Source organism: Solenopsis invicta, chromosome 4, assembly GCF_016802725.1.
Source record: "Solenopsis invicta isolate M01_SB chromosome 4, UNIL_Sinv_3.0, whole genome shotgun sequence".
Taxonomy (NCBI): domain Eukaryota; kingdom Metazoa; phylum Arthropoda; class Insecta; order Hymenoptera; family Formicidae; genus Solenopsis; species Solenopsis invicta.
In genome coordinates, this window is record NC_052667.1 from 10,854,976 (window position 1) to 10,869,919 (window position 14,944).

The 14,944-nt window shown below is 33.3% G+C and overlaps 1 protein-coding gene across 2 annotated transcripts in view; it reads right to left on the reverse strand.

The window, feature by feature from the left end:
• Window positions 1-14,944, reverse strand: part of LOC105194006 (E3 ubiquitin-protein ligase Su(dx)) — a 108,338-nt gene that overhangs the window by 24,484 nt on the left and 68,910 nt on the right. For both annotated transcript variants that reach the window (XM_039448292.1, XM_039448291.1), the window contains exon 4: window positions 3,244-4,660. In XM_039448292.1, the coding sequence (XP_039304226.1) occupies window positions 3,244-4,660 (1,417 nt within the window). The remainder of the gene's footprint in view (window positions 1-3,243; window positions 4,661-14,944) is intronic.

Below are 14,944 nucleotides of genomic sequence, written 5' to 3' on the forward strand. Positions count from 1 at the left end.
ACTAAATTCATCTATTTATAAAATTTTATATGTATATAATTTTATTAAAATAAAAAATTGACAGTTTATGAAGTTCTCTTTCTACGTCCTACAGCACAGAAAACAATATTAAAAAAATATTGTTGAAACGTGTTGAAAGATTGTTTAAAAATGTTAAGTAAATATTTTTTCCAATGTTAAAGCTCCTGACTCCTCGCGCGGGTATATTAAAGTCGTAACATTATAAACGAGAAACACGTAAAAGCTTCAGCTATGGCATTTATAAATAAAGAGAATTTAGATAGAACAGAAAAATGAGATCGCTTTAAAACACTTGCAAAAAATGGGCCTTGACTAGTTCCTTTTTCGACTAACAGTCAATAAATAGTCATAAAAAGCACGTAAATTAAAGCCTATTCAGATAGGAAAACACACAGACAGCTGTTGAAAGCAGTGAAAAATATGCTTTTATATATATATATATATATATATATATATATATATATATACAGGCTGATTATTAATGACTGTTCCCATTTTTTACCATAGGAGCATGCATTTGTAATTTCTAATATAATAATATGTTAGAAATACGTATCCGTCGATAAATCATGCTCCTATGGTAAAACGTGGAAACAGTCATTAATAATCACCCTGTGTATATATATATATATATATATATATATATATATATATATATATATATAATTCAAAGAAACTTTTACTTGCGGCCTATACGGACAACGCGCAGTTCTCGGCTGAAAAATCAGCAGCTTTAAAATATTGAATTTTTTTTATTGATATGTGTTAAGGTTATTAACATATTAAAATAACATTGAAAAAATTATTAACCTCGTCTCTCTTTCTCTCTTTCTCTCTCTCTCTCTCTCTGTGTGTGCGTGTGTGTGTGCGTGTGTATGTACATATATGTATATGTCCCAGAAAATTCGGATCCCCTTTTAAGAGCGAATTCTTTAGAACATCCTAAGAAAAAAATCCTAATACAAAAATGTCAAGGGTATAATGGTTTTCAAATGATTCGCGATTAAAGTTTACAAATTACAGAGCTGACATTTTGCGCACTCAGGCAAGGTGATAAAACAAGGTACTAAAAGGGTACCTCTTGACATTGAGGTTGTCATATAAATACCTAGTGACATTTATATTAAGAAATTATTACTGTAAGGAACATATTTGTACATTATATATGCATAATTAATGTTTTCAACAAAATATCAATTCAATAACCAAATGTTACGATAGCCGTTGGATCAACTGTCAAAATAAATTCATTACCATATCTATATGATAAAAACTTTTATGGTAATATATCGATAGTATCGATAATTTATGCGATAATATGAAAAAAGATTGAATATATTGATAAAGTAGAATACTGACATATCAAATTATATCTATTTGACATTATCGCGTTTACATCAAATTACCGATTTACATTTTTAATAATTTTTCAATAAAATATTGAAAATATCGATATATTACCATAAAAGTTCTTATCATATAAACATGGTAATGAATTTATTTTGACAGCTGATCCAACGGCTATCGTAACATATTGTTATTGAATTGATATTTTGTTGAAAACATTAATTATGCATATGTAATGTACAAATGTATTTCCTACAGTAATAATTTCTCAATATAAATGTCACTGCGTATTTATATGACAACCTCAATGTCAAAAAGTACCCTTGTGGTACCTTGTCATATCACCATGCCTAAGCGCGCAAAATGTCAGCTCTGTAATTCATAAACTTTAATCGCGTATAATTTGAAAACCATTATATCCTCGACATTTTTGTATTAGAATTTGTTTTTTAGAATGTTCTAAAGAATCCGCTCTTAAAAGGGAATCCGAGTTTTCTGGGACAGCCTGTATATGTATGTTACGGTAAATTTAATGAGTACAGTTAATACGCATACGCTAGTTTTAGTAAATTTGATTAATAAAAGCAAAAATGTTCCAATTAATCAAAATAACCAGCCATTATGCATAATGTCCAGATAAGTGGACAATACGATTAATAGATTAAACGACTGAAAATATTAAAAAAAATAAAACTTCCACAATCACTTCAACCTGTTTTACTTATCATTAGTATAACTCACATACATTTAAATATTTTTAATATTTATTTGATTGTTCTATCTATTTTTCTGCCATTATCTAAAGAACTTTACAACGCAGAAATTATTTGATAATTATTTACTATAAGGAACCCAACTCCAATCATGTTGACCTTATATAACATATGTTATAGAGGTAAAGACACTAAACAATTTTTCCTTATAAATTAATTGACGCTCTCGTACAGTTTTTGAAATATACTTAGGAAAAAAGATAACAGTTTTTCTTAATTATTTCAGAAAATATTCATTTTACCAAAAAATGTGTCAAATAAAAAATGAAGTTTAGAAAAACTCTACAAATAAGGTTCTATACATATTTTACCTAACTTCAATACTTCAGTCGTTATAATCGAAAAACTGTTATAAAATAAGTTTTTTTAATTTTCAGTATTATTTTGCGTGAAAAGTAAACAGTACTGTGTCACAGTATTTGGCTATATATCATTGTTGGAAAACGCTCTTACATTGTCGAGAAAATAAAATGAAATGATTTATCAAAATAACCGTTTGGCATTGGGAATTATAACCGGTTGGGAATTAATAACGGTAAATTTAATTAATTAATAAAAAACGATTAATTCTTTTCTATTAATCATATTAACCGAACAAATTGGGAATTATTCATATTAACCGGTTATTATGCATAATAACCAATTAAACAAATTTATCGTAACATATACAAGTTATTCAATAGATCACATTAATTCAACAAATATTAGAAACTTTTATAATGTCTTTTCAACGTTAAATCTATGTTTTGGAATACTGCTTCAACGTTTGTCTGCTCTATGGAATCATTGCCATCATCGGCGCCTGTAGAACGCCTCTTTAATTATGTATGTGTGCGCGTGTGCATGGACAGTAGATATACATATGTATCAGGGCGTTTTTAAAGTTTTGCTTAATAGAATTATTTTAAAATTTTCTAGATAAAACATTTATAATTTTACTTAAAAAAAAAAAATTTTTTTTTAAATTTATTTTTATCTAATTTAAGATACATTTACATAATTTATCTTTCTCTAGATAATTTTGAATGACCTAAGCGCAACAATATAAATATAAAGTAAGAGTTTTATAAATTTTGCAACATTCAGTCAGCATATATATTACCTTCTTCCATACAAATCGTATCTCATTTCCCAACCGGGCGGCAGGGGTTCCTCGGAATGATTGATATCTTCAGTGAGTACTACGGAAGAACCCGGTTGCACAGGTTGTCCTGGCACGGACGCGGAGATGGACTGATTAGACAGTGAAGTCGTGGTCTGTGAAATTCGCGGACCGATACTGGAACGAGAATCCGGCAGCGCGACAGGGGACGTGTGTTCCACAATAGGAATTGTTCGTCCATCGGTAAGAGGAATCACCGTTGACTGTTCCGAACGAAAAACCACGGTACGACTGTCCGTCAGCGGAATACTCGCGTTCTGCTGGGAAACTCCACGCGATGATCCTCCTCGTAGATCTAGAAGCGGTGCCGCCGCGTTCATCGACTGCTCTGTGGAGCGAGGAACTCGCACATCCTCCTGCGAGCGAACACTTGTAGACAATTGTTCCTGATGAGACTGCTGCCTCATTGCGCGCAAATCCTCACCCACACGAACGTTCGTGGACGATTGTTCCAATTGCTGCCTCATCCCTCGTACATCATCAATCATACGAATGCTCGCGGATTGCTCCGACTGTTGCCTCATAGAACGCTGATCTTCGCTCGTCGTATTCGTTCGCCGAACATTCACTTGATCCAGTTGCCTCGCTCCGCGCAGATCGTGTAAATCATCTGCCAGAAGAACGCTCGTAGATTGTTCCGAACGCGTCATCGTGCGGCCGTCCGAAGGAGCTACAGCGATCGGTTGTTCTATCCGCAGAGCGCCAGTAACAGCACCGCATGTATCTATATGCGACGACGTATTCGCATCCGTTTGAGCAGCACTTGAACTATCCATACCGGAAAGCATAGACTGATGTTCCTGTCGAGGAATCCCGCGTACATCCGCGCAAATTTGTTGTTGCGCGGATACCACAGAAGGAGATTGATCTAATCGCGGCGGGCCGCGCGAATCCGATCTCATCATCGTGGCAGATTGATCCGCATTGCTGTAATTGTTCCACGTATACGTCCGACCATCCGACGAGTTAGTCGACGCCGAGGATTGCTCTTTAACAGATCTACTCGTTAAAGTTCGAACATCCGCGTGCCGGTTTCCAGGCGACATCATGGATTTATCTGTCATCGGAATTGCGTGTCCGTTCACCAGGATACTTGTGGAGAGATTGCTACTGCTAGTGCTGCTACCGACGGCATTGCCACTCGATGTACCGTCTGCAGTTGGAACTGCAGTAGAAAATCCAACATTTTTATTGCTATTTGCTTGACTGTTTCCACCATTGTAATTAGGATTGAGATGGATATTCGTCAAACCACGGTATATAGAAGGTACAAGGTTCTCCGAACTATGTAGTCTCATACGTGCGCGGACTCCACCATTGAGAATACTTCGATTATTAAGCGTATCATTCGTAGCACCTGAAATAATACAAATTTACTATTAAAAACAAAATAAAAGTATTATGATATTCGCGTATGAACGTATATGGATAAAAATTTCTCAAAATTCTTCATATAATTTTTTAGAATTTTAATAAATTATAACTTTTTTAAAAATTTCTTGCACGTATTATAGCACTTTTCAGATATATAAAAAAAATAACATTTTAGACATTTTATATTAATGTCTTTCTACGAAAAAGTTTGAATGTTTTTCTGTTTTTTTTTTTTTTTCCAAAGAGATCAACATAATCTCTAAAATATTCTGTTACGCGCTTACATATCACTTCAAATTCGGCGCGTAAACACAGTAGCGTGATAGGACACGGGAGCGAATTAGGATGGCGCTGGGGACAAGTGGGAGATATACACGCGTATCGCGGATCGCCGGGCTTTCTTCCGTTTGGCACACCACAGCTATCGGACGTGTAGTTAGACTCGAAGAATAAACGATCAGGAAATATCGGCCTACACGAGTTTTCCTTTACATCCAAACCTCACCCTTTGCGGGGATATAACATATTCAAATAAAGATATTTAAATTAATATAAATTATTAGGTTGTGCTAATTATATTATTTCATATACTGTCTCAAAACAATTTATTCACATTTATTTCAGAATCTAATTTAAAACTCACTTTCATCATCATTTCACTAAAACATAATTAAGAAATCTCATAATTATGGCTTTTATTCTATCCTGTGTGAGTTTTTAATTTAATTATTTTAATTTATAGTTGAACTTAACCTGATATTTTACCCGATGACTTTCACCTATAACATCATCATAGGTGAAGCGCATTTGAGAAAACATCAAGATGACTTTAACTACAAGTTAACTACAACTACTAGTTAACTTAACTACAACTAATCAGATAATGAAAAATCGGACTTATAAAACATGAAATATCGCTGTATTCTTTTGACGGTACCGCATACTCATTCAATCCCATTACAACAAAAAATCCGTTTAGCACAAACGTTGAATCAACAGTTCAAAAACATTGAATTATAACATTGTAATTATTAGATCAACAAAAAATTTTTAAATAAAAATTTAACGTTGAAAAAATCTTATATAGAGCCCACCAAAAGTTCAGCACAACCAAAATAATTTTTGAACAAATCTAGATAGAAAATTAAAATTTGGAGAGGTTATATATGATCATGAAAGCTATTTGCAATAAAAAATATAGAATGTTAGAGAAGTACTGATACCTTTTAATTAGGGAACTACCGATACTCTAACATTATATCTTTTATTGCATTTTCTTGTAGCCGATTTCGAGAACTTTTTAAAACACTAAATAAGTTTAATTTCGTTAAGGGCTTTCCGAGTTATGACGCTTGAAAGTTACAGTACACTGTAGCTTACAAGCCTCGCAACTCGAAAAGTACTTAACAAAAATAAACTTATTTATAGTGTTTTGGAAAGCTCTTGACGCCAGCTATTAGATTCTGGAATCAAAAATAAGATGTTTCATTTAAAAAAGTTAGTATAATTTCGATCTGACCTTGACGACGCCATTCAAGGTCAAACTGATAAGATTAGTAAATAGCTTTCATGATCATATATAACCTCTCCAAATTTCAACTTTCTATTTAGATTCGTTTAAAAATTATTTTGGCGGTGCCAAACTTTTAGTGGGCTCTGTATAACAGGATGAATAAACTTCAGGGTCGAGTTCTCCACTCCAAAATATAAAAAAAATTCATATAAATGTATGTCCGCAATTTACTTGTTACTGAGATGTAACTCAAAATGTTTAAGTATTGTAAATATTGTAGTATACGATCCTCTAATCTCAATCCTTCAGATTTTTATTTACACTTAAAATCTTTAGTTTATGAAATTTTAACCCTCCACTGACACACTGGGTCTGGTACACCCAAACTATTTACAAAAACGTTTGGCATTTATAAGCCATAAGAATTAGGGAGATAGAAGTCGGGGAATATTTCTATCAATATCTCCATTACTGATTCCCCGTGATAGCAGTCTCCGAGAATCAATTGAAAATTACAGTCGTGTTTTTTCAGGGTACGGGTACATTACATCCAATGTGTCAGAAACGTATATATTGTCAAAAAAAGAAAACAAATTAAAATTTTTTTTAACAAGCAAAAATAAATTGATTAATAGCATTTTGTATAATTTTTGACTTTATTTTTGTACTCCGACCAACGAGAGACTGGTTTGTTTCTGTATTTTAGCAAAAAATTTCGAGATTTCACCGCTGCAGCAAAAACGCGTAGATGGCCTATGTGATACTTTTATAAGATGTTAGATCAGGCTAACGTCAATTCGTTCATAATTTATAACTTAATAAAAGATAATCCAAAAAAATGTAAAGATTACATACGAGAGCTAACTATAGCTCTCATCAAGCTTTTTTTGACGCATCGTTTCACTTTTTCAACGTTGTGAACGGTATTGCGTACACAAATCAAAAGTTTTGTAGACTACACATTCTTGAAGATCAATTCTCATCCTCCTAATTTGTTGACCAGCAATAAAATGTTTGACCAAGCCAAAAAGATGTTCATTATCTCTCCGCTACTCTTAATCGAAAAACAATGTATAAATGTGACAAACCGATGTGTAAGCATCATACAGCAAAAATTTGTTGCAAATGTTCCATGTAATAAATAATAATAAAATATATTATATTGTGTAGGATTTATTGTCAGGAAACATGCACAAGCGTTTAAAATTAAGAAAAATGGATTTATTTAAGATAATACGATCGTACTCACAAACTGCTCTCCAGATTTAATAATTAATAAATCGCAACGCATTGCTCAGCAACCAAAAACGAAAGCCATTATGATGTTAGGGTCGATACATTAACGGGAGGATCGATACATTAACGGGAGGACCGATATATAAACCCTGTATGGCACATATTATACACTACATCCAGCCAATTCTGACTCTGACCTTGGAGCTACGAATAATTTTTGCTCCGACCTTGGAGCTACCAATATTCTTTACTCCAACCTCGGAGCAACCAACACTCATCCAGGGTCTCATGTTCGCTGCCTCTCAAGTGCCCTCATAAAATTTTTGATTTGCTTGAAAATCACTAACATTTTTAATAACATACCGATCATTCCGGAGCGCTCGCATAACTTCATATGGTCCTTTAAATTTAGGTATTATTTTATGAAAAACTTTATTCAATGTGTCTATGTTGTTGATCATTACAAAATTGTCTACATTATAGGTACGCGCCGTATTCCGTTTCTTGTCGAAGTATTCTTTAGAATATTTTTGGTTACGCTGTATTCGTTCAGCAGCTCTTTCTCTTAAGCACTCTAGTTTCGATCACATTCGCTTAATTGCAAGATATTCGGTAATCGTATTTACTAAAACTCCGCGCTGATCTACTCCGAATAATAATTTGCTCAGTGTTTCACTAGTCATTTTATGTTTTGAATTATTAATAGCAAACTCAATATTCGAAATGATTTTATACCAATATATAATAGCTTCGTTGTCTGTCTTGTTGATCAATTTACTGATCATAGATCCTAATAGAATTTACACGTTCAACTTGTCCGTTAACCTTAGGAGAGTGAATTACTGTACAAATGTGTTTAATATTTTTTTTCTTTACAAAACAATTCAAATTTATTAGATGTAAACGTCATACCTCCATCTGATATTAAAAAATACTATCTGCTAAAATTACAAAAATGTTAATTGACTAATCACCTCTCGTGTCGCCGTGGTTTTGTTGGGTACAATTTTACAAATTTTGTAAATAAATCTATAACTAACAAAAAACGTTTAATTGCACAATTTTTATCAATTGGTCCGTAATGATCAATGTGATACGTTTTGAATAGCATTCTCCCTTTAGAAATCGGATATAAGAACCCTTCCTTCTTTCCTTTCGGAGGCGAAAAAGAAATACATTTTAAGCAATTGGAGATATGTTTAATCTTTTTTTTTCATTTCTGAGAACCAATAAATTTTCAAAATATTCTCAAACGTTTTTTCCACTCCTAAATGTCCAAACTCGTCATGATATTTATACAGAACCTGCATTTCCATGGCTTATGGAACGTAAAAAAATTCTTCATCATGTTTTCGGAAAACTACTCCACTACGCATCTCAAAATAATAATCATTTCCTATTCGTAATATTTCTTTTAATTCTCCGAGTTTCTTATTTTTGTTTAACAAATTGCGAGATTTTGTTTAAACAAATTGTCTTCAATTATTAACTCGCTTGATATAATCTACTTAACGCGTCTAGCTATCCCAGTTTAACACCCGGGCGATGTTCAGTCGCGTAATCATATTCTGAAAGCTCCAGGATCCATCGACTTATTCTTGGTGAAATCAGGGTTGGCATCAATTGTCCAAGGTGGAAAAAACCCCCCGGTTTTTTCCACTTTTGTCCGCCCCGAAAGAAATGTATATGATGGACAAAATGGACAAAATTGGACGAAATTAAAAAAAACACAATAAACTGAATAAACTCTCAGGAAAAATAAACTTTATTAAATAAAATATAAATTTTTAAACACACAGAATATTACATTAAACATATTTACTTTGCCAGTATATAATTAACAAAATTAAATTTTAAATTGACCTAACTGGCTAAATTAAAATAAAATAAATGTTTAAATTAAAAAACGTCCATGTCTTCTTATAATCTCAGGAAAAATAAACTTTATGAAATAAAAGTAAAATGTAAATTTTTAACAGAATAAAATAAACACATTTACTTCGCGTCTTTGCCAGTATATGTATAATTAACGAAATTAAATTTTAAATTGACAACTGGCTAAATAAAAGTAAAATAAATTTTTAAATTAAAAATCATCCATGTCTTCTTTTTGACTAACAATCATATTGAGCATTCGTCGGCTGGCAACAAGTTTTGACGCTTTTTCGATTCCTAGACGATTTCTTAGTTTGGTTTGTATTATTCCAAAATTGGAAAATATTCTCTCTATGGAGGCTGACGAAGCAACACATTTTTGCAAATGTAAGGAAAATTCACAAAATTTTAAATTTACAGTATTGGTTTTTAAAAGAGCCTCCCACCATTGTATGGAACTTAGTTGTTCTCTCATTTGATCATGAAAAAAACTGTCTCATTCATCGATTTCTGTTTTACCGACTTTATTTCGTCCATTTCGTTCATTTTGTCCATTTTGTCCATTTTCTTCCAGTGCCCCGAAAAAAATGAAAAAAAGTGGACAAAATGCCAACCCTGGGTGAAATAGCTTTTTTCTTAATTGCTAGTGCTTAGTGCTAGAGCGTTACAGTCAGTAATAATCTTAAATCTAATACCACGTAAGTAAACTTTAAAACGACGTAAAACATGTATAATTGCAAGCATTTCTAGCTCAAAGCTGAGGTATCGACTTTCTACATCCGTTGTTCGTTTTGAGAAGAAAACAGGATGAAATTTTCCGTCCTCGCCTTTTTACATCAACACCGCTCCAAAACCGGCGATACTGGCATTACAATAAAGCTCAATTTCATTATTTGAATTAAAAATAGTTAACACCGGAGCATCCATTATTTTCTTTTTCATCTCATCAATAGTTCCTTTGAGCCTATCTTAAATTTAGTGTTTTTATATAATAAATCATATAAGGGTTTGGTAAATCAAAGAAAAAGAAGGAATAAATTTCCTAAAATACGAACATAGCGCAACAAAACTATGCACTTCTTTAATGTTTCGTGGCACTGAAATTTTTTGCACCAATCTTACTCCTTCTTATACCGTTTTCTAAAACTAAATATCCAACAAATTCTATCTCCGTCTACAAGAAAGCACATTTATCCATTCTCAATTCACACCGGTTGGTCACAAATAATTTAAATACTTCTTTTAATATTTCTAGATGTTCTTCAATAGTTTCAGATATTACAAGGATATCATTCATGTATACGACTACCTTGAATTGTCTTATAAGTTCAGCAAGTATTTGATTAATATATCTTTGAAAACGTGAGGGTGCCATCTTCAACCCAAAAGGCATAAACTTAAATTCAAATTGTCCAAACGGTGTCGTAAACGCCATATATTTAATAGATTCTTTTGCCATTCTTATGTGATAAAATCCATTTTTGAGATCTAGCCTCAAAAAATATTTTTTTTCATGAAGTAAATTAATTAAATTCTCGATTATCGGCATCAGATAATTATTTCGTATTAACAACTTGTTCAATTCTCGGTAGTCAATACATAATCGCAGCTCTCCAGTTTTCTTTCGTACTAGCACGGTGAAGCGTACTCGGATTCATTAGGTCTAATAATACCTTTTTCTAATAAAGAATCCAACAAAATGTGCAAATTTTTTTTCAGCGTAAGAAGGCCTAAAAAAGAAAAGTGAAAAAGTTTTTCTTCTTTTAATCTTAACTTAATTTCAACATTAACTAACAGCATATCTGGTCTAACGGGTTTAACATACTCCTCAACAAACAATTTTGTTATCTTTACATCTATTTTTGAGTTTATAATTAATCGGTCGTCGGTTAAACTTTTCATATCAACGTTAATGTTCAAAATTTCTTTAATCACTTCATCTTCTAAATTTTCAGACAAAACCTTTCCTTTGAAAAAAATAGACAAAATATCTCTTCCAATTACTACCGATGTCTTCATCGATCCTGTTGGTACGACTAACAATGTCACATATTTCTGCTCTGCATTATCAAGAGTCATTTTAATCCTAATGCGTCCCTTTACTCCTAACACACTATCATTTAAACCGCAGTAACTTTTATTTTCTGACAAGGGTAACATAACCAAATTCGGAGGAATAAAACTATCCTTTATAAAGCTTATTGGACTGTCCATATCTAACAAGGTATCAAGCCGATAATTTAACGCGACATTTCCATTCTCACTATTTATCTGATAGTCAGTTTCTCGACAAAAATCTCCCAACTCTTCGAACACACTGTGGATGTTGGTCTTCTTGTCGTCAACCTTGCTGTCCTCGACCTTCGTCTGCTCCTTCGTGCAATCCTTCGCCTTATGCCCTTGCTGCAAACATTTGAAGCACACTCCCTTGTCCCGTTTTGATTTTGGACAGTTAACTGCGATATGTACCGTCTCATTTCTCATTGCAATTAAAACACTTGAGCTCCGGCCTTCCATCGACATCTCTCTCGTCTGTCTTCGTAGATCCTGCCGCTCTGACGAGTTTCGTACCGGATGCCCTCTCCAATTTGTTTGAAGACTTCTGTTCTGATCCTAGCGTCATATTTTCCATCGCCTTACTAAGCGACTTCTTATCTGGAAAACGTTGCATCATAGCCTGATACCAAACCAACTTGACTGCAATACCATCAATCAAGTAATTCGCTAGTTCATCTTCGTCGATCAAAACCTTGTTTGCTAAAATAACTTTTTTATGACAGTAGTCAGTAAACATTTCTCCTTGAAGCCACACTCTATTTTCAAATTTCTCTCAAAGCTTTAATTTCTTTTATCGCATTCTGAACATTGCTTCTATGTGCCTCAGCAGCTCGTCAACGGTCAGCGAAAGATGTGATGTGATGGAACAAAATAGAACCAATCAGCTGCATCGCCTGTTAATTTCGCTGCTACATTTTTACCGTATTATCATCCAACTGATAAATTCGTTTTACCGTCAACAACTATTCTTTCCAACATGTATATGAGCCCTTGTTGCCATCAAACTGTGATACTATTTCTTTGAGATTCGAAAGATTAACTTTCAGTATCGCCGCACTCACGTCTACACCGGAATTCAAACGTGTCACCAAGCGTAGATGTTCATTTTCGCGCCTCAAAAGTTCGAGCTCTCTATGTAGCAATTCTCTTTCACGACTTTCCAAATCTTGCTCTCTGTTCTCTTGAGTAGACAATCTCACTGGCGATCTTCTTACTGACGACCTTGGCCTTCTGTTTTTCATTTCATCATAATCCTGAACCGTGACTGCTTCCCCAAACGCCTCGCTCATTCCGCTCACTTTTGCATCAGTGTCATTAATTCAGTTACCGGACGGATTTGCTTCATTAAGTCTCAGAATCAATTCTGCTTTACTACCTGTAGTACTCAAATTCTGTTGCTTGAGGTGCTCCTTCAACATTGTAACCGTAAACATCATCGGATCTTTCATATCGTCACTTCGATTAATACGCTTATGTCACTCGTTACGGAAATAACGGTCAATCTTATTCTCAAACTTCTGCGACTACGAATTAACGACTTCAATTCTTCCGGTTCGCGTACTTTCGTTTCACGCGCACAACCGCTTCATTACACTTGTCCGCGTGTTTCAATTTGCACTAATATGTACCTAGTTTTGCCTCCTCGACTAATCACCTCTCGAGATTCCACACGATCCTCATCGCCCAGGACTTATCCATGTTCACAACCTTAAATCCTCGAGAATCTCCAACGTTTTCTCTCGCTATAATTTCCTCAGATCTCTCATTCAATTCACAGCTTCCCCTTGTTCACAATCCTTAATTCTTTGTCCTTTATCTCACTTCTGATTATTGTAGGATTTATTGTCAGGAAACATGCACAAGCGTTTGAAATTAAGAAAAATGGATTTATTTAAGATAATACGTCGTACTCACAAATTGCTCTCTAGATTTCATAATTAATAAATCGCAACGCATTGCCCAGCAAGCAAAGACAAAAGCCATTAGACGTCAGAATCGATACATTAACGGGAGAACAAATATATTAACGGGAAGACCCTGCATGGCACATATTACACACTACAATTGTATATATTTTATGTTTTTTTTCAAATTTTATAAGCAAAAACAAATGACTCATTCTGTCAACTTATCTTTTCTTACGCTAAAAAACCATCTAGCTTCACCTTGCATAATAAATGTACTTTTTGAAAACAATTAAAATAACAATATTTTTTTCTTAAAGTACGTTCTATTATCTTTCAAAATCCATTGAAAAAATTTCTGTAATGGTTTTCCTTTTGAAATAAAAAAAAACCCGTTTTTTTCGCGAATACATTTCCATCTCTCCTGAATATTTCAAATATATTCAATTTCTCGATTCTGACACTTATTTATTTTTCTTCTTGACCTTCTGGCGTATCAATTAATAAAAAAGTTGTTCAAATTCTGTGCATTAGATACCGAGATATATGCAATTGAAAATGATCCTAATAACATACACCCATGTGTGGCAAAATATCAAATCCAATATAGTGTGTCAGCTGAGGATTAATCATCAAGAAAGATATACTACACCAATGCATCTTTGATGCTTCGAACAATTCGCAATTGCCTCAGGAATTTTGAAAGAATGCGACAGTGCATAATTCGACATGTCCAAGCGTGTATTGAAGACCACTTCAAACATTTTTTGTAATTAAAAATTGAAAATAAATAATATTAAATATATTTTTTTTTAATTTTTTTCTATTAATAAACATTTTGATCTGCATCTCACAAGAGAAATGCCCGAAGTGTTAATCGTGAATACAAATTGTATATCGTTAGAAAGGTCTTACCGAATAGAGTTTAGTTGTGCAATATTTCGCTTGAATGGCGCCTCTAGAGGGCGCTGTGCGCAATAGAAATGACAGTTATATAGGATCTTATAAAAGTCCGACAATATTAAAATATCTCAAAAATGATCATTATAAAGAAAAATATGTAAGAAACAAAGTAGAACTTAAAAAGTTTGCCTAATGATAACAAAAGTTAACTTTGGATGAAGTTTCCAAATTCATATAAGAATCAAGTTGCCAGGTAAAAGTGCATAACAGGAGAGCAGTCTCTGACGACCTTGACTTTAACATATGTTATCAAGAAGAGGGTTCTGATCAACTTTTCCTTATAAATTAATCGGCGCTCTCGTACAGTTTTCGAGATATACTTGGTGAAAAAAAAAAATAGTTTTTCTTAATAATTTTCAGAAAATATTTATTTTACAAAAAGATATATCAAAAAATAAAACTTATAAAAAACTCTACAAATAAAGTTTTATACATATTTTATCTAACTTCAATACTTTAGTCGTTATAACAGAAAACCTGTTTCAAAATAAGGTTTTTTTTGGTAAAATTTCGGAAAAACTACAGCAGTCAAAAATTAAATAAACGTGCAGTTTTCCTATGTATTTTTGGCTCCTAAAAACAAATTTCTTATTTAAATTTGGTGGTCGGCCATATTTCAATCATCATCATAAAAATACTAAAACAATTATATATAGACGCGCACGCGCACGCGCACGGGGGGGGGGATTGAGGGGTGAGCCTACTCACTCCGTCGGTA